Genomic DNA, 20,550 nt, shown 5'->3' on the forward strand with positions numbered 1-20,550 from the left:
CTCTCAAACGATTACCTCTCGGGGGTCACTGCAGGCTCCACACTGGTGTGAGACGTGGCCTCAGGAGTGTGCTCAGAGGCTTCGGCAGCAGGAGAGCTGGCTGTGGAGGCCTCGTGGACAGCCTGGAAAAGGAAGGGACATTCCTTGGTTGATGTGCTGATCAGGGCTTACATTTTGGAAAGCAGGAGCACCTTGGCTGCAAGGTAAAACCTGCTTCCCATTTTATTGATTTTTATTTTTTTTAAAGAAAAGTCTATGCCACTGTGAAGGAGCCCTGGAAATAATCTCAACCCTCCTACAAGGTAGGACAGGCCAATCCTGGCCTCATATCCCCAAAAGACACCCAGAAGCCCCCCTCTCAGGCCAAGAGGCACTGAAATTAGTACTGTGGTTACTTGGAAGGAATCACACCAACCTTACGTTGGATAAATGTTTATTAAGGGAAAAGGGTAGAGGGAAAGGGAAGAATGGAGGTAGTAAATTGTACAAAGCTGAAATACTTGAAGAAGAAACATTGAGACACAGAGAGCCTTTTAACCGCACACCCAAGCAAAGTAACAAAAGCTGGCTAACCTATCCTTGTATATACCAAAGCAAGGGCCTCCCCAGATAGAGTCCAGCCCTTGAGCCAGGTCCAAAACCCACCAGAACGAGGGGAGACTACCATGTTCCTTTCAAGTCTCAATCCTGGCAACCCAGGGCAGATTTCCTCCAGTCAATCACCAGCCCAGCCCTTGGGTCCCCCCCCACTCGCCCCAGAAGGAGGTAGGGTCTTCCCACCAAACCCAGCGGTTATCTCTTTCCCAGTTATTGAGGACTGGGCCTGGCCTGGAAAAGGGGAAGTCAAGAGGATTGAAAGGGGGGAGGCAAGAGGATTAAATCCCTTCAAAACCACAATAATAGAAGCCCAGCTAAAATGTATACCACAGGTTAGGAAAGGTAGCACCAAGTCCAAGAGGTTGCCAGCATGCTTAATGAGCAGTGTTGAGGGAGCTCAGAGAAAAGAGGGCTTCCTTCAGAAAATGGAAGTCTTGCCCAAGTGAGGAGGACAAAAGGGAGCACAAGCTTGCACAAAGGAGATGCAAGCAGACAAGAGATGTAAAAAAGCATTTTGAAGAGTGTGTCATTAACAACATCAAGGCCAACAATGAAGAATTCTTTAAATATATCAGAAGCACAAAATGAGCTAGGGAGGCAGTTGGACCATTGGGTGACAATGGAGTTAAAGGCCGAGGGAGGACAAGGAGATTGCAGAGAAGCTGAATGAATTCTTTTCATCCATCTTCACTGCAGAAGATATAGGACAGATACCTGTGCCTGTACTGATGTTTTCAGAAAGGGAGTCTGAGGAAGTGAGGCAAATAGTGGTGACAAAAGATGAAGTTCTCAACCTTATTGATAAATTGAAAGCAAATAAATCACCAGGCCCAGATGGTATCCATCCTAGAGTTCTTAGAGAACTCATATATGAAATTGCTGATCTTCTAACCAAAATATGCAACATGTCCCTAAGATCAGCCTCTATATCAGAGGACTGGAAGATGGCCAGTGTAACACCAATTTTCAAAAAGGGATCCGGGGAGAACCAGGAAATTATAGGCCGGTTAGCTTAATGTCTGTTCCAGGTAAATTGGTTGAAGGCATTATTAAAGATAAAATTAATAATCTTATAGAAGGGCAAGCCCTGCTGAAAAAGCATCAACACGGCCTCCGCAAAGGTAAGTCCTGTCTCACTAACCTTCTTTGAGAGTGTCAATAAACAGGTAAATGGGTGATCCGGTAGACATTGTTTACCTGGACTTCGAAAAGGCTTTCGACAAAGTCCCTCACCAAAGACTCCTGAGCAAACGTAGCAGTCATAGAATAAGAGGACAGGTCCTCTTATGGATCAGTAACTGGTTAAAGAACAGAAAGCAGAGAGTAGGAAAACATGGTAAATTATCCCAATGGAGGGAAGTAAATAGTGGGGTCCCACAGGCATCTGTATTAGGACCAATGCTTTTCAACCTGTTTATAAATTATCTGGAATCAGGAGTGAGCAGTGAAGTGGGCAAGTTTGCTGATGACACCAAGTTATTTAGGGTGGTTAAAACAAACAAGGATTGTGAAGAGCTCCAAAAGGATCTCTCCAACTGGGACAATGGGCATCTAAATAGAAAATGCAGTTCAGTGTAAGCAAGTGTAAAGTGACGCACACTGGGGCAAAAAATCCCAACTTCAAGTCTAGCCTGATGGGATCTGAGCTAGCAGTGACCGACCAGGAAAGAGATCTTGGGGTTGTGGTGGACAGCTCAATGAAGATGTCAGCCCAGCGTGCGGCCGCTGTAAAAAAGGCAAACTCCATGTTAGGCATAATTAGAAAAGGAACTGAGAATAAAACTGCCAATATCATACTGCCCCTACATGAATCTATGGTGTGACTATGCTTGGAATACTGTTGGAATACTGTTTACAATTCTGGTCACCACACCTAAAAAAAGATATTGTAGCACTGGAAAAAGTGCAGAAAAGGGCAACTAAAATGATCAAGGGGCTGGAGCATCTCCCCTGTCAGAGGAGGTTGCAACAGCTAGGATTGTTTAGCTTGGAATAAAGGAGGGTAAGGGGAAACATGAGAGAGGGTACAAAATTATGCATGGTGTGGAGGATGTGGATGGGGAGACATTTTTCTCCCTCTCTCATTACACGGGGTCATCCCATGAAGGTGATGGGTGGGAGATTCAGGACAGATAAAAGGCAGGACTTCTTCACACAGTGCATAATCAAACAATGGAATTCGCTACCACAGGAAAAGGCTATCACTGGCTACTTGCCTTGATGGCTATGTGCCATTGCCAGTGCCAGAGGCAGTGAGCCTATGTGCACCAGTTGCTGGGGAACATGGGTGGGAAGGTGCTGTTGCGCTCATGTCCTGCTTGTGGGTTCCTGGTCGACAGCTGGTTGGCCACTGTGTGAACAGAATGCTGGACTAGATGGACCCTGGGTCTGATCCAGGAGGGCTCTTCGTATGTTCTTATGGAGTGGCAGGGCTGAGGAGCCTCCCAGATAACACATGCCCAGGTGGTTGCATTGGACATGCCAGCAAGGCCCAGCTTCATGGTGGAGAAGCAGGCCAATATTCATGACAGCCACTTTTCCAAAAGCTGTGTCCAAGAAGCAGCCATGAAGTACCACAGAATGGAAAGAATAAATATTTAGCTAAGCAGTCAGAGAAAGAAATATATCTCGCTTAGGGGCAGACAGCTGATCCCCAGCACTGAGCAATCTGGATGAATAAACTTCAGTCACTTTGTCTTCTGGCATAACAAAAGGTGAGACAGATACGCAAGGAAGAGTTTCCAGGGGCTAAACGTCAGATCCATTTTATCTTGAAACTGCCCTGCTGAAATTGTTTTAAACCAGCCTTCAGCCTGGCACCCTTCAGATGTGTTTGGACTGCAACTTCCATCATCCCCAGCCCATGACCATGCTGGATGAGGATGATCAGGTTGTACTCCAACACAGGTTGAGGAAGGCTGGTTCAAATGGTTAGTGATGTTGGCTAAGGTTTCATATGGTAATCTTCTCCGACACACCTTTGGTTTCCTGCCTCCCAGCTGAGCAGAGCGGAGCAGAGGAAGCTGCTCCAGGTGGTCTTGGGACTATAGAAGTAAGCAAACTCCCAGAGAGCGAGCGATCAGAGCGAGCACACAGGAGGAGCAAACAGGAGTTGGCTAGGGGAGTTGCAGTGGCAGAAGAGACAAAGGAGACAAAGGCTAAGAGTGAGTAGAGGACCAGGCACAGGCTACTTTAGAACAACCAGAAAGCTAGACACAAAAAGGGAAAAGAGACTATGGAAGGACAAGACTCTCCAGTGGTGGTGACCTGCAAGGTGTGTGCCATGTTTGTTTTCTTGCCTGAGAACAAAATGGCCTACACCTGCAACAAGTGCAAGTTGATCACGCTGCTGGAAGAAAAAGTAAGAGGACTGGAGCAGCGAGTGTTGACCATCTGGGAAACAAGAGAACACAAAGAGTTCTTGGACAGAACGGTGGAACTACAGCAGCAAAGCGAAGTACAGGAGTTAGAAGAGCAACTGCAAGCTGAGGCAGAAGAGGAAGCTGCTGAGGTGAGGAAAAATGAGGTAGAGGATACTCCTTGGAAAAGGGTGGCAGTCAGGAGCAGAAGAACTAGAAGACACTCGACACCAGTGGTGGCAGTGGAACAAGGGAAGAGTTTCCAGGTATTTGAGGTTGAGAATGGAGGACAGCCTGCAGAGGAAGAATTACAGGGGAACCTGCATGAGAGCGAGCAAGAGGCTGAAGGTCAGCCAAGCAGAGGCGATGAAACCCAGGCCTTCAACAAGAAGAGAAGAGTGGTAGTTGTGGGAGACTCCTTGCTGCGTGGGATCGAAAGGTATCCCTTTCTTCTCATCCATGTGGAAACAAATGATACCGCCAAGTGCAGCTATGAAGAAATCACATCAGACTTCGAAGCTTTGAGAAGGAAAAAGAACTTTGGGGCCCAGATAGTTTTGTCATCCATCCTTCCAGTACTTAGAAGAGGGCTAGAAAGGGAAAGAAAAATACTCCAGGTGAATGACTGGCTACGAAGGTGGTGCCGACAAGAGAGGTTTGGATTCTGGGACCATGGGTTATACTTCCTGGAAGACGGACTGGTGGCAAGGGACGGGTTCACCTCACAGAAGCTGGGAAGAATGTGTTTGGCCACAGCATGAAGAACTTTATGAGGAGTGCTTTGAACCGAATCCTACAGGGAAGGGAGACGTAAAGTTGGGGGTAACAGTGAACGAAGGCTCATGCACCCCAAAAGAGAGAACAGCTCTGATAGCGCCCAATAATAGTCTTCAGACACATGTAGGAATAAAGCCAGACCATGAAGCGCATGGTCTTCGATGTCTATATATTAATGCCCAGAGTATGGGAAAGCAAGCAAGCTCCTAGAGAAAGTAGAGGAAGGAACTAGAAGATTGGCTATCCTTGACTTGATCCTAACTAACAGAGATGACTTAGTGGGCAGTTACAGGAACTCTGGGGGAAAGCGACCATGTTGTACTTGAGTTCTTGGTTCTAAGGGAAGCAAAAGCCGAGTGTAGCCAAACCCGTACCCTGGATTTTAGGAAAGCTGATTTTAATAAACTCAGAACAATGATAAGGAAGGTCCCATGACAAGTGACTCTAATGAGAAAAGGAGTCCAAGATGGGTGGTAGTTTAAAAAAAAAGAGGAAATTCTCAAGGCACAATCACAAACCATTCCAACAAGAAGAAAAGGTGGAAGACAACAGAAGAAGCCAATGTGGCTTCACAAAAAGCTTAGAGATGACCTGAAAACAAAAAAGGACACATATAGGAAGTGGAAGGAAGGACAAGCAACAAAGGAAGGGTACAGGCAGGTTGCACAGAATTGCTGGGATGGCATCAGGAAGGCTAAAGCTGAGAACGAGCTGAGGTTAGCGAGGGATGCTAAAAACAATAAAAAGGCTTTCTTCAGCTACGTGCATAGTAAAAGACAGAGGAAAGAAATGGTGGTTCAGCTATTAAATAAGGATGGTAAAATGATAACAAATGACAAAGAAAAGGCAGAAGTGATCAATTCCTACTTTGGCTCAGTCTTCTCCCAAAAGAGGGTCTATGACCCCCCTGGCAAAGGCGAAGTACAGGCTGAAGGGGCAGGATTGCAGCTTGAGATCGACAGGCATATGGTTAAGGAACACCTAATTACTTTGAATGAGTTCAAATCTCCAGAGCCAGATGAACTGCATCCTAGAGGAATAAAGGAACTGGCAGAAGAACTCTCAGAACCGCTGTCTATTCTCTTTGAGAAATCATGGAGGACGGGTGAAGTGCCAGATGACTGGAGGAGGGCTAATGTTGTCCCTATCTCCAAAAAGGGTAAGAAGGAGGAACCTGGGAACTACAGACCAGTCCGTCTGACATCAATCCCTGGGACAATTCTGGAGCAGATGATAAAGCAATCCATCTGTTAGCTCCTTGAAAACAATGCAGTGATTACTCAAAGCCAACATGGATTTGTCAAGAACAAATCCTGCCAGACGAATCTGATCTCATTCTTTGATCAGGTCACCTCCCTTGCGGACTGTGGGAATGCTGTGGACATAATATACCTTGACTTCAGCGAAGCTTTTGACAAAGTGTTCCCTGATATCCTGATGAGCAAACTAGCTCAAAGTGGGCTAGATGAAGCAACGATCCGGTGGATCCACAGTTGGCTACAGAACCGGACTCAAACAGTGCTTATCGATGGGACCTTGATAAGTGAGATGCTCTGACTTGGATTCCTGCACTGAGCAGAGGGTTGGACTCGATGGCCTTGTAGGCCCCTTCCAACCCTACTATTCTATGATTCTGTGTATTAATCATGAATAAGTATGTAATAAAGATGAAAACACGCATACCAATTGGGCTTAGAGTGACTTACACATCCCAGCTCCTCCAAGGCCTTTTGGGAGCCAGGTTCATGGCCACAAGAAGAGGAGAGGGCCTTCTGGGTGGTAGCCCCTCACCGCCAAATTCCCCTCCTCTTGGGAGAGCTTGTCCCCTGCCCATCCACTGTGAACACACAGCAATGGCCTTTTTATTTCAAAAAACTCTTTGGGGCAGTTGACATGCACTGCACTGGGAACTAATTTTTCCAGGCTCTTGGATTTTTCTGAGTTCTGACCTTGCTAGACGGGCATTTTCGCCAGCCTAGCAACGGCTTCTTGAATGTTGATTTTAATGGGCTGTCTCAGAGGATCAGCATTTGAAATGTCAAGATTTGGGGGGGGGCTTGGGTTTTGTCTGCTTGGGTGTCTGGCAGAGCCCCCAAACGACAGTATGAATCACAGCATCAGACTTGGAAGGGGCCCTGGGGAGCACTCAAGGCAGGCTCCTCACTGCAGGGTGCGGCCACAGCATCCCTGACCTGTGGCCATCCAGCCCCTGCTTAAATGCCTCCAGTGAAGGAGAGCCCCCCACCTCCTGTGGCTGTCTGTTCCACTGCCCAACAGCCCTCCCTCTGAGGAAGCTTCTCCTAATTGTTTAGCCGACATCCACTTCCCTGGAACTTCCACCCACTGGTTCAAGTCCTGCCCTCGGGAGCCCCAGAGATGGGCATAATAAATAGACAGATGATCATCTCCTTTCTCCTAGGGACCGAGAGCTGCTGGGGAGTGAGTTTGGCCCCCGGTAAAGGAGAGCATCTGCCCCTCCCCTTGGCTTACCGTGTGTATTTTGCCTGCCATTGACACGGACGCCATCCCTGTCTGTGGAGGTGGAAGACCATCTTTCTTGTCTTTGGGTTGGCCAGGCTCGGTGCCGGTGCTGGATGAGGTTAAAGCTGGGCAGCATTTACTCAACGACAAGCTCTTTTTCCGGCTGATGCTGCTGGGCGTCTTTGGCAGGAGAGGCTTGCTTGGGGGGTGCTGGGTCGAGACGAGAAAAGAGGCACCTCAGAATGGTGGCACTGCACTTCCTCTCAGAGAGGGATCGTGGCACGGGGGGCCGGGTGGGAAGGGCTGAACCCAAAACCAGTTCGTTTTAATGTGTATGGAAACATTTTAAATAAAAGTGCAGTTCAGACATAGATTGCTGTACCGCTCCACACGCACACGCCACCTTTCTATAGGGTCAAGATTTAAAACAGGGATGGGGAACACGTGGCCCTCCAGATGTTTGTTGGACTGCGACTCCCATCATCCGTGACCACTGGCTATGCTGGATAGGGCTGATAGGACTTGCAGGCCAACAACATCCAGAGGGCCACACCGCCCCCACTCCTGGTATAAATATATGGCTCTCTGGGGGGGCCTCCACCAGCGATTTCCTCCCAGCTGGCCGCATGTGGAGGTCGTTGGGGACAGATGATGTTGTGGCCACCCAGCAGCTGCCCCGGAGCTTATCAGGGGAAAACCGGATTTCCTGAGGCTGCTTAAAGTCTGATCCTTTTCCTCAAGTCGGGTTCTTCCCAGTATAGTTGCTGTGTGCCTCAGCCCGCAGGTACGCTAGCCCTGCCCAGGGGGGGTGCCTTTCACTCTGACCCCAGTCAGGGGGTGTTTCCAGTGTGTTTGCCATCCCTGCACAAGCCCATTAGTGTCTCCTCGGAAGTAACTCCCACTGTGCTCAATGAGGCTTGCCCTCTGAAGGCCCACATCAGAATTTATAGAGATCCCCCTGAACTGAATGCAGCGTTTAAAGCATGGATTCCCTGAAGCCTGTAAAGTGTTTACCGACTTGCGATTCTCTGTGGTTTACTGCCTTAGGAAGTAACTGTTTCACACCTTCCTTATAGAGATTCTGTGGTTAGAAAGGGGGCTGGTTTCCCATCCCTGTGTCCCCCCCCATTCCCCAGCACAAGCATATGTGTGTCTACTTGGAAGTAACATTGTGCTCAGTGAGGTTTGCTCCTGAAATGCAAGTGCATGTGGAGTTTCAGGGGGAAAGAGAAAGAGGGGAGAGAGAAGGGAAGCCTCTCTTATTGGTTGAGCAGCCCCTGCCAGTCAGATGACGTTCACTCCAACCCCACCCGCACCAGGAAGTATGTTCTGTGAAGCGATTTTTACTGGTGTGCAGCACTCGCTTGTGGAGCCCTGCATGGACCAAAGCGCAGCAACGCTGATTCCTTTTTGAAAATCCAGTACTCCTCCATGCGCTTCTCCTTCCATTGTTGTGGAGACATGGGTTTGGTGTACCTTTTCCTTTGGCCCAGCCTTGCCCAACTCTGGCTGGCTGGGGGATGGTGGGAGTTGTAGTCCAACCCACTGGGAGGGCTCCAGCTTGGGGAAGTCTGCTCCAGGGGCATGGCCAATCTCTGGGCTCTGAGGAGTTGGCCTGGCTCTCCTTCACCACTCCCTGTGGCGACAGCAGGTCGCTTTTTCCTGCACATTCCTGCTCCTTCGTGGGCGTGCCACGGGCAGGCTCTGGCTGCCCCGCCTCGTTCCACCTGCCCCTGTGCTTTGGCCTGGCAAACGTTCCTGTCATTTCCCCGGCTCCACTGGCCACCCTGCCTGCCCCCTTCGCACCCACCGCTCCGCCTGCCTGTCCTGGAGCCTTTTCTGTATACATTTAGGCGCCAAGTTAAGACCTCCCTCTTCCAGCAGGCATTTTCAGTTGCAACCCTATGCGTGTTAAGACAGAAAGAAGTCCTACAGCTCCCAGCATGCCCCAGCCAGCCATGCTGGTTGGAGCATGCTGGGAACTGTAGGACGTTTTTCTGTCTAAACATGCATAGGGTTGCATCCTTAATTGTTGATCTGTTGCTTTATTCATTTCACTTTATCAATTTTTGATATTGTTAATGTTCGTAATGTTTAATACTGTGTTCCTTTGATATTTTTTATTTCTGTATTTTTGTTTTGTTTTGTTATTTTGTTCTTTTCTTGTTGTTTGTTCTTGCAGACCACCTTCCCGGGCATTTGCCAGTTGGGCAGTATCCAAACCTAACAAGCAAATAAATAACAAAATACTTGGCCTGTGACTTTTGCTGTTCCTTCCTGATGGGGAAGCGAGGAAGCCTCGCTCGGCTGGGAGGGCTGCACATGGCTCACCGAGGACACGGAGCTTTCATGATGTGGGAGATTCGGGACCTCGAAGTAAAAGGACTTGTGCTCCGTCAGCACTTGCTCCTCCTCGTCGCTGTCGCTGTCTTCTGCTGCGTGGCCTGGGTGGGACTGACTGTCAATGTCATGTGCGACGAGGCGGACAATGAGGTCTTGTTTGCTCTCAACATCCTTCAAGAGCTCCACTTTGGTGATGTCTGGCTTCATGAGGCTCTGGAAGGAATTTCTGCAGACCACCTGAAGTGCAAGAGGAAACGGACAAGTTGGAGAGAACAAAAGGTTCTGACCCACCCACTGATGCTGCCGCCCCATCCAGACCAGCACATGAAGCTAATGCAACTTCAGTTCATGCAAACAGGTCCCAGCTACCTCCTTTGGCTTCACGCCGAGGCGCCCAGCCATATCTAAGGACGGCCGCCGCTCCTTCCTTCTGTTGTCTTCCAGAACAGGCATGTCATTCGCAAGGCTCCTGCCCGAAGCAGAGGCCCTCCTCAGCTCGGTTAGGCTCATGCCCATCTTCGACAGACATGTCTTCTTCAGCTTCTCCAGGGGCTCAGTTTTGATGGAGAGCACAGCCAAATGATCCGAAATGATATCTGGGTCAATCTTTAAGGGCTTATTTCCGATATAGGGGATGATTTTCACTGGCACTTCGTCTGCCTGCAGCAGGGTATCCGGCATGGATTCTTCTCGTGTTTCTGGTGGACTTGAGAGCATTACCACAGACTCGCCTCTCTCAACCTCCATATGGGAGCTCACCCGAGCAAGGACCTTGCTGACAATGCGGTCAAGCTCGAGTGCACTGCAGGTCTCATTTTCTGAGTTTTCGCCCAGAGGGTTGCTTACGGTACAGCTGGAGATCTCATTGATAATGATGCTGGCAACTTGCTCAGGAAATATCAGTTGGTTGGTGGTCATGTCATTGTAAAGTTCTTTCTGGGACCCGGATTTCTCCAGGACGTTGCTGATGACTGAATGGACAACCTGGTTGACTGTCTCTTCATACTGTGGATCCAGTATTGGCTTGTCATCGGAAGCCACAAGGCCAATTTTGTTCTTGGATATTTCTTTCTCCACGGATGTCTTTAGCAGGCCAACTATTTCATTTACATTTGTTTTAGACAAGCTCTTCTTCTCATGAATCCCCAAGTCGTATTGCGCAAGGAGGATAGTTGTCAGGAACCGGCTTAGGATCTCCTCCAGGAAAACCACGGGCACCATAGGGATTTGCACCATGGAGAGGTTCTCCTTGCTGTCCCCCAATTCTATATCACTAAGAAATTTCTTGACAATCTTCTCGGATTCCAGCTTAATCACAGTGCTGGGATTGGGCAACTCGTCATCGGAGTCTGAGACTGACTGGAAGTCACGCTTGGAAATTTCACTCACCATGAAGCAAGCTACTCTGTTAACAAAGTCCTCATTCTTGCTTGTTAAGTCTTCATACAGAGATGTTTCAGAGCTGGAATGTTTTAAGATGTCTGTGTAAACAGAATCAACCACCTCCCCAACAGCTTGGCTATCTTCTGAACCCAAGTCTTGCATGTCACCTTGCTGCCAAACTTTAAGTTTGTTCTTTGAAACGAGCCCTTGCAAAGAGTTAATTATTTTCTTGGCCACCTCTTTCATGGAGGTAATTGCTCTGGCATCCATGTCCTCTAGAGGAAGAGAATGGAACATTTTCGACAGAAGCTTAGCAGCTACCTCCTCTATGATAATAGAGGATAGCCCCTTGAGGTGGGATCGCAAGGGGGTCTCGCCCTCTGGTGGTGCAGGGCTGTCTCCATACTGATCCTCAAGACCTCTCTCAGCTTCATCAGCCTCTTGCTGTCGGTTCAGCTCTTCCATAAAGTATGTCTGCATCTGATTCCCAGAAACCTCTTTGATCACAAAGTCGGCAATCCGCTCTGAGAGGATTGTGCAGCCTGCTTTGAGGCACTTCTCCACGGCTGACGTCGGCCCAAATTCTGGCAAGAGAGTGTTGTAAATCGAGTTGGCTACTGTTTGACTGACCACACGGTTGGGCTGCACCCTGTCAACGTACTGGACCTTGGTGTCCTTGGAGATTTCCGCCATCACTTTGCTTAGGAGCTTCATGTGGATAAAATCAAATTCGGCACACTGGTCTTCTGTGTCAGCAGGTGCAGTAGCTGCTGTGGGAAGCGGGAGGAATCTGGCTAGGAGGACTGCAAGAACATCATGTATGAATCTCTGAGACACCAGGAGGGGATATGGTGTCACCGTCTGGGATGGAGTGTTGATTTTCTTCACCTCCAGCAGCACATTTTTAGCCATCTCTCCAAATTCAAAAGGCTGAGAAGCTGGACCCAGAGACGCCTTTGCCAACGGCCCCTGAATCTGGTAGCCTAAAATTTCTTTCTTTATTGCACTGGCTAATCTCTCTGCTAACATGTGGCTGCTTTCCTTGTCTGTGCAGATGGGGGCTCCAGGGCCCTGATCATGTAAGATGCCGCACAAAGAAGAGTGGATGATTTTCGCAACCTCTGTTTTCCCCACAGCTGGGAAAGTCTGCCCCCCCTCAGGTAGCTGCAGCACCTTCACTGGAGATTTTGCAAACTCCTTTAATATGGATTCAACTAAATTTTTAGCAGAGGGCTCTAGTTCAGAGCTTTTTTTCTCCTGTGTGCATACATCGGCTGTTGATGAGAGCAATTTGCTGACCAGTCCACTGAAGATGTCCTTCAAGAAGGAAGAGGAATAAACATCAGCTCCATCCTCAACCTGCATTGACTGTGGCTCTCCATCACCAAGCTTCACATGATGGATTGTCCAGCCAGCAGTTTTTGAGGCAAGAGTGGAAGAAGGATGAGATGTGCCCAGAGGAGGGTATGACTTGGGCAAAGGATAATCCTGACTTGTTTTGCCAATAAAACCCATCAACTCCTCAGTGGTGCTTTTACCCTTCCTATTTGGAGACCCCGATTTTACACTGACTGTTTTGCAAATATCTCCCACAAGGTTTTGAATGCTTCTGTCTGCATCAGGGCCTGGTTTTTCCTGGGGATGCATCACAGAGAGACGTCTGCCGGCTGCTTTACCCGTTGTTGAGTCATGAGACTTCGATGAATCGCCAGGGGCCCCTGATGGAAATATTCTGCGTAAGATCTTGACAAACATTTCTCCAAACACAGAACCGGAGGAAGTGGGTTCTGGGAGGATGGTTTCAACCCTGTCCACGATAGTCTCAGCCTCCAGAAAGGAAAACAAGTAAGAGGATGTGTCTCCAGTCAATAAAGGAAGAAACTGGTACCCAGAGATCTCTCTTATTATTAGCGGGGCTAGTTTTTCAGCTAACATCTGGCCATGGTTCTGGAAAGCTTTAAAAATCTCAAACTCAGATCCAACTTGTTGCAACAACTCCTCATAAATGGAGTTACTTATGTGAATCACTTCTTCAGCGCCTATCTGTGGAAAAGGTGGGTCTTCCTCTGCACTCTGAATCACCTTCACTTCTGATATTTTAAATTCAGTTACTAAAGCATGTACTAGTTCGATGACTAGATCTCTCAACTCATGCTCTGACAAATTGCTGTCTTTGGAATACACCAAAATATTTGGGGAAGACAAGATTTTGCAAAAGAATGCAACAACGACATCCTCTAAAAACAAGGCTGAATAGATGTGTCGAGAAAATGGTTGCCTTTCCTTCTGCCATGTGGTGCATTCACTGTTGGAAGAGTCACTGCCACTTAAAAATGGGTGGAGATGGAAATTCAAGATTTCTCTTATGAGTAAATTGGCCATTTCATGGACTGTGACATACCCTTGGTCTGTGAGAGTATTCTGAAGTTCACCTTGGGACTGATACTTTTGCAAAATCTGGTTGTAAACAGAATTAGCAATATCTTCCTCTGTTTCTTGATCCATGTCTGGAATTCTCTTAGAGGTGTTTTCCAGCTGGATTCGATGCGCTGAAATTTCTGTGACAACATAGCTTTTCAGGTTTGCAGCCATCTCAGCGAAATCTGCCTCGGAGAAGTCTGCCTGCTTTCCTATGTATACAGCAATGCTCTCTGGAGTGGGGAAGATTTTTTCCAGAAGCTGGCTCAGCATGTCTTCCAACAGCCTGCAAGGAAAGATGGTCACACAGGAGTCTGGAAGATCCCTCACAGATGTGCCCCCATACGCCGGTGCCCCCTCTGGCGTGAAAGACTGAAGATGATACTTAAACATTTCATTGATAATGAAGCATGCAATTTGGGTGACGTAAAGGTTGCTTAAACTTTCTCTGTCTTCAGCGAAGGGCTGCTGCAGCAAAACTTCATGCAGAACATCACAGTACACAGACTCCACCATCTTCTCCATGGCTTCTTCGGAAATACCTGCTCCTTTTTCGTGGCCATAAGTACTAGCCCAAATGGCCTGTTTCAGAACTACTGCCATGATGTCCTGCTTGATTTGGGCTATTCTATTACGCAGCCCAGAGCTAAGTGGGCCTTCTGCCTGACCTGCGCAAGGGGCAGCACTCAAGGAAGAGGGGAAAATCTGGGACAGCAGCCTGTCAATGATGGCCTCCAACACTGGGTAGGAGAGCACGGTGGTGTAAGGCCCCGAAGGCTTGACCCTGGAGCCGTCCGGCTCTGCCATAAGCTTTTCCTGAATGAGACACTTGCCTTCAGCCACACTGGGTGGGCACGCTGACTGAAGCAGTTGATCCACAGCTTCTTCAAAGATTATAGTGGCTGTCTGTTGAGGAGAGGTATCCCCCTCATCCTCCGTGTCTTCATGGAACAGCCCGCCTGGCCTAGCATCCTTGGATGGTGTCCTCCAGTCCGCCAACAGTTTGTCGTCTGGAGGGGAGCCCAGCTGTTCTTCCGGGCCCTCCTGGACGCTGAGCCGAGCTTTTGCAAGCCCTTTCGTAAGTGACTGTACCAAGTGCACGGCTGTGTCCCCCGTGTTGGCCCCATAGGGGCTGAGAGGGATGTCCAAGAAAGTATCGGAGATCTTTGAAAGTAACTCGGAAATTATTTCTCCTAGGATGGACGAGGTAGGCTTACTTCCCTGTTTTGTCTGGGCTGCTTGCCTTAAATCCAAGGGCTTGACAGCAGTCTGATACGCCTCTAGTCCCCGCATAGAGTCCCCTGCAGCAGCTCTATCCCAAGCAGGCAGCTCCTCTCTGGATACAAAAGGCTGAACGTGCTGTTGGAGGATGTCTCCAACAAGGAAGCCAGCGATTCGGTCAATAAGACTGTTGCTCTTGTTTTTCACTTCTCTCTGGACAGCTTCAAGAGAGCCAGATCTCTGGATGATCTTGCTGCACAGAGAATCTGTCATGTTCAGCACATCTTCCTCTGAATAGTCATACTGTTCTGGGTGGGTGTCTTTTGTGACTCTGATCTCATGTTTTAAAAGTTTCATCCGGACGTCATCAAGCAACTGGGTGGAGAGATTGCTCAGGTCCAATTCTGATGGGAGCCTTTTATCCCAAGGAGACGCAGCATCTCTGGGTGGCGTGGAAGGGAAGATTTTTGATAACAGCCCAGTAATTAAGTCTTTGAGGAACCCTGATGATAAGAAGGTGCTGAATGGTGACCAGCTCTCTTTTACCTCCTGGGTTTCCTCAAACTCGTCTCTAACATTTTCAGTGGTATCCTTGTGAAGGGTAGGTGAAGGTGAACCCTTGCACAGATCTCCGGAAAACAGTGGATGGAGAAGATAATCAGAGATGCCCTTTTCAACTAATCTCTTAATGTTTCCAAAGATGGCATTGTCTCTCATGTGGCTGAGATCCTCTTCTGGGGCCATCTCTCTTTCACTTGATATATTGTTGCACACAGAGTCAACCACGTCATCCATGACATCTGTCAACGGGGCCCCAAGACTCTGCTCCCCTCCACTTGGCGCTCCAGTGACTGTAGCCCGGCCAAACTGCAAGTTGATTGAACTGGCCAACCTTTTAGCCACCTTGCCAAGCTCAGCTTCATGCTGCCCTTTGGCCATTCCCTTTTTGTCCATGGAAACACAGAAGATCTTAGATAAAACTCTAGAAACTATTTCCTCTAAGAACTTAGCTGGGAAAACATCTGCACGAGGTACTGAGGGCCCACCGATGCTATCCAGGACTGTCCTGACAATGTTCTCAGACAGCGCTTCAGGATCAGGACTTCCTGAAGGGGTTTCATCTTTAGACAGAAATGTCTGAAGGTGATGGTTCGTGATTTCTTGAATTATGAAGCTGGTGATACTGTCAACAAGAGCCGTATTCCGGCACTTCACATCTCTCTGTATAGATGTCTGTGAGCCAGACTTTTTCAACACATTCCTATAAACTGAATCAACCATGCCCTGAACCTCTTTCTCTGAATGCAAGCGGCACTGATCATCCTTTTTGGCTACCCAAATTTTGTGTTTTGAAATGGACTTCATCACCTCTGTGATCATATAAGAAGAGAGCTCACTGAAATCAACTCCTGATGTCACCCTCTTCTCTCGCCTCTGTGAGGTGCCCTCCAAGGGAGGGAAGAGCTGAGCCAGCAGCTGGTTTATTACCCTTTCTAAATACTTCTGAGATAATATGGTAACATAGGCTGGGGGAGGCTGCCTGAACTTTGGGACTTTAGGAAAACAGATGCAGTGCTCAATTCTCTGGATGATTTGTTCTGCTTGTACATTTTTGTAGGCGCTTTGGGGCAGCCTCCGACACACAAGTGGTGGCAACTGGTAATCCAGAACTTCTGTCAGGATGATTTCAGCTGCCCGCTCAGCCAAACTATCTATGTCCGTTCCTGTGTTTCCATCAGCAGCTAACTGGAACCCAAACTCCTTCAAAATGGAGTCAACTATTTTGTTGACCGTTTGGCTGTCCACCAGTGGGAAGTACGACTTCTCCTCAGCTCTCTGCAGGATCCCAACACCAGCTCTCTTAAACTCTTCCACCAGGGCATTCACAAACAATGTATTCATCTCATGAAGGCTGACAGAGGAGTCTCTGCCATATCTACTGCAGAGTGAAGAAAAGATCTTGATCAAGAGCAGAGAAATAACTTCCTCCAGAAACAACGCGGAATAGATTGTAGTAAAACCAGGCCGGAGCTGGCTGTGGTCACCGTGTCCTGTCACCGCCACTACCTCTCTTCGGTAAGTCTTCTTTGTGCAGGTTGCAGAGTAAGGTTTTCTTGTGCTCAATTTGCCAGTGGGTGCAGCTGGTCTGGAGCTGAATGCTCTGCGCTGCATTGCTGTTTCAAGCACCGTGTTGTTCCTCTCCCGCAGGCTCTTCCGTGTTTGACGCCTTCCCGGAATGGGCCCTTTTGATTCCAGTTTCTTGCCTCGAGGCAATGAGGAATACCCATTGCTTTTACCATACCGGCCGTGCTTTTTACTGAATGCTTGGCCACGCACCTTTCTAGAGGTCGACTGTGTGAAACCTATTGCCTTTTTCGAGAAAGATTTCCCTGGATGCTCCAGGCTCAGCGACAGCTCTGTCATCACAGGCTTCACCAGGGTATGAGCTAAGATGTCTAGTGCCGATTCGTAGGAAGATAGCCCTGACTGAGCCTCTACCCATGGCTCCTCTGCATACTTAATGTCGTATGTGAAAATGGAGGTGCTGGAGTCGGCCTCGGGGGGTTTCAGCAAATCCTCAATGAATTCGTCATCATCACAAACACACTTCCTCTCATCATGGAACTGCTCTTCCTCTGGGAACTCATCAAAAGCAAAGGTGCTGGTAAAATGCTCTGTCATGAGGCATTTGTCCAAGAGTGCCCGGATAAGCTTTTCACTCACAACATCCAAAAGGACAACAGATTTCGGGGAGAGCCCCAGGTTGCTGCTAATCATGTTGCTACTAAGTCTGTAAGCATGTGGGCACATGGAGGAACACAGGAGATGCTTCTTAGCTGCCTCTTGATAAGGCATCACGTTCTGAGTTCGGGCATCTAGGAAGGGCCCTGCAAAACTGCTCTGGGGCTGATCAGACCACAACGAATCTAGAATGATGTGCAGAACTTTGTTGACGAGGTGTTTTGATTCATTGGTCTTCAAGCTACAGATGAAACTGTCCAGATTGGAAGCAATACAGCGGAGTTTCTGGTTTTTGTGGGCGATCTGAGCCATGGTGGACAAACATGTTGTCTGTTTGACATCACTGGGGCCTCTACAATCACCTCTGGAAGCCCTACTAATGCAAGGAGAAGAAATGAATTGCTGGTGAGAGAAGAAATCACCAATTTTTCCACCACTCCCATATTTGCCTCTCATTTCAAGTTCCATGGAGAGCAGGTTGCCAACCTCCTTCACAAGCAGATGGTAAACATTGTCAAAGTCAGCCAAGCAGAGAGGTGGGACATAAATGTGCTTGTGTCTCCTTGACCGAACACCTTTCCTGTTCACACTCTCTTGCAAGACATTTTGCTCACACAGGATGGTAACGATCACTTCAGAAATGTGGAGCGCTAGTTCATCGATGTTAATGGGGGGGCTTCGAGGGCTACTCAGCCCATGTTCAGGACAGCAAGGGTCCACAGAGCAGAACATGGAGAGGCTGCTGTCAAAGAACTCACTTTTCTCTCTCATGTTTCGTGTGCCAGGATTTGAAATGCTGAAGAGTACCCTGGAAACAACTGCCTGCGTTAACGGCTCCCAAAACACATCAAGGCATGAGGACTGTTTCCTGCAAGGCGGCAGGTAGGTGCATCTCCAGATCCGCTCCTGAAGCCACCTCGATTCTGACAGGATCAGGTCTTGTTTCCATGTGGGCAAAGAGGTCCCATAGGCCTTTTCATCCAAAGCATCTGGGGAAGTAAATGTCCACAGGTTACCACTGGATGAGCTTTCAAAGGCATGAAATATGGCAAGTCTCATCCGGATCACATCCCAACTCTGCCATTCACACACTGGATAATCTTGGAAAAGTTATTATCAGGTCTATGTGTCTCGTGTGTGTGTGTCCATGTCCGCACACACACCAAAAATGCTTAACTCTGCACCCTATATAAATTATGCAAATTGGCCCAATCTACATGAGTTCACTTATTTGCATAATTTATTCTTTTTTATTAATAATTTATTCTTTTTTTATTAATGACTTGGAGGAGGAGGTGCAGGGAATGCTGATCAAATTTGCAGATGACACAAAATTGGGCAGGATAGCTAATACTTTGGAAGACGGAAACAAAATTCAAAGTGATCTGGATAGACTGGAGCGCTGGGCAGAAAACAACAGAATGACATTTAATAGGGATAAATGCCAAGTTCTGCACCTAGGAAAAAGAAACCAAATGCACAGTGACAAGATGGGGGATACGTGGCTCAACCACACTACAAGCGAGAAGGATCTTGGAATTGTTGTCGATCACAAGCTGAATATGAGCCAACAATGGGATGTGGCTGCAAAAAAGGCAAATGCTCTTTTGGGCTGCATTAACAGAAGTATGGCTTCCAAATCCTAGAAGTACTAGTTCCCCTCTAGTCAGCACTGGTTAGGCCTCATCTGGAGTACTGTGTCCAGTTCTGGGCACCACACTTTAAGAAGGATGCAGACAAACTGGAGAGGGTTCAGAGGAGGGCAACAAAGACGATCAGGGGACTGGAAACAAGGCCCTATGAAGAGAGACGGAAAGAACTGGGCATGTTTAGCCTTGAGAAGAGAAGACTGAGGGGAGATACGATAGCACTCTTCAAGTCCTTGAAAGGTTGTCACAGAGAAGAAGGCCAGGATCTCTTCTTGAACATCCCAGGGTGCAGGACACGGAATAATGGGCTCAAGTTACAGGTAGCCAGATTCCGGCTGAACATCAGGAAAAACTTCCTGACTGTAAGAGCAATACGACAGTGGAACCAATTCCCTGGGGAGGTGGCGAGCTCTCCCACACTGGAGGCGTTCAAGACGAGGCTGGACAGCCATCTGTCGGGGATGCTCTGACTTGGATTCCTGCATTGAGCAGGAGGTTGGACTCGATGGCCTTGTAGGCCCTTCCAACCCTACTATTCTATGATTCTATGATTCTGACCTCCCCCATTTTACCCCCTTTTCCTGCCTCCAAGATTTCAGCGACCATTGCCTTTCACAGCCTTTCAAGCACATCTTTGACACCGTGAGGGCTAGGAACTTGCTTTTTCCCTGTTTTCTTAAATGAAAGCTGAGATTCCCAGAAACTGAAGTCTGCACTCCTGCAGGATTGATAGTGGCAATTCCACAGCACAGGCCATGATCTCTATTAAACTAAACTACCCCAAGGTCAGGCGTTTCTCTAAATGCAAGCATAGAATCATAGAATAGTAGGGTTGGAAGGGGCCTACAAGGCCATCGAGTCCAACCCCCTGCTCAATGCAGGAATCCAAGTCAGAGCATCCCTGACAGATGGCTGTCCAGCCTCATCTTGAACGCCTCCAGTGTGGGAGAGCCCACCACCTCCCCAGGTCATTGGTTCCATTGTCGTATTGCTCTAACAGTCAGGAAGTTTTTCCTGAAGTTCAGCCGGAATCTGGCTTCCTGTCACTTGAGTCCATTATTCCGTGTCCTGCACTCTGGGATGATCAAGAAGAGATCCTGGCCTTCTTCTCTGTGACAACCTTTCAAGTGCTTGAAGAGCGCTATCCTATCTCCCCTCAGTCTTCTCTTCTCAAGGCAAAACATGCCCAGTTCTTTCAGTCTCTCTTCATAGGGCTTTGTTTCCAGTCCCCTGATCATCTTTGTTGCCCTCCTCTGAACCCTCTCCAGTTGGTCTGCATCCTTCTTAAAGTGTGGTGCCCAGAACTGGACACAGTACTCCAGATGAGGCCTAACCAGTGCGGAGTAGAGGGGAACTACCACTTCACAGGATTTGGAAGCTATGCTTCTATGAATGCAGCCCAAAAGAGCATTTGCCTTTTTTGCAGCCACATCCCATTGTTGGCTCATATTCAGCTTGTGATCGACAACAATTCCAAGATCCTTCTCGCTTGTAGTGTGGTTGAGCCAAGTATCCCCCATCTTGTAACTGTGCATTTGGTTTCTTTTTCCTAGGTGCAGAACTTGGCACTGATCCCTATT

General features: G+C 48.2%; 1 protein-coding gene across 1 annotated transcript in view; it reads right to left on the reverse strand.

Annotated features, from left to right (window-relative positions):
- Positions 1 to 20,550, reverse strand: part of FSIP2 (fibrous sheath interacting protein 2) — a 73,378-nt gene that overhangs the window by 7,851 nt on the left and 44,977 nt on the right. Inside the window, exons 22-27 of the mRNA XM_084822687.1 lie at positions 17,477 to 18,310; positions 12,650 to 17,422; positions 9,927 to 12,607; positions 9,546 to 9,794; positions 7,224 to 7,424; positions 16 to 122 (exon numbers count right to left, since the gene is read on the reverse strand). Of these exons, the coding sequence (XP_084678813.1) occupies positions 16 to 122; positions 7,224 to 7,424; positions 9,546 to 9,794; positions 9,927 to 12,607; positions 12,650 to 17,422; positions 17,477 to 18,310 (8,845 nt within the window). The remainder of the gene's footprint in view (positions 1 to 15; positions 123 to 7,223; positions 7,425 to 9,545; positions 9,795 to 9,926; positions 12,608 to 12,649; positions 17,423 to 17,476; positions 18,311 to 20,550) is intronic.

The sequence above is a fragment of the Heloderma suspectum genome, chromosome 16 (assembly GCF_057233095.1).
Source record: "Heloderma suspectum isolate Gila_16-S chromosome 16, 16-S_ref, whole genome shotgun sequence".
Classification (NCBI taxonomy): domain Eukaryota; kingdom Metazoa; phylum Chordata; class Lepidosauria; order Squamata; family Helodermatidae; genus Heloderma; species Heloderma suspectum.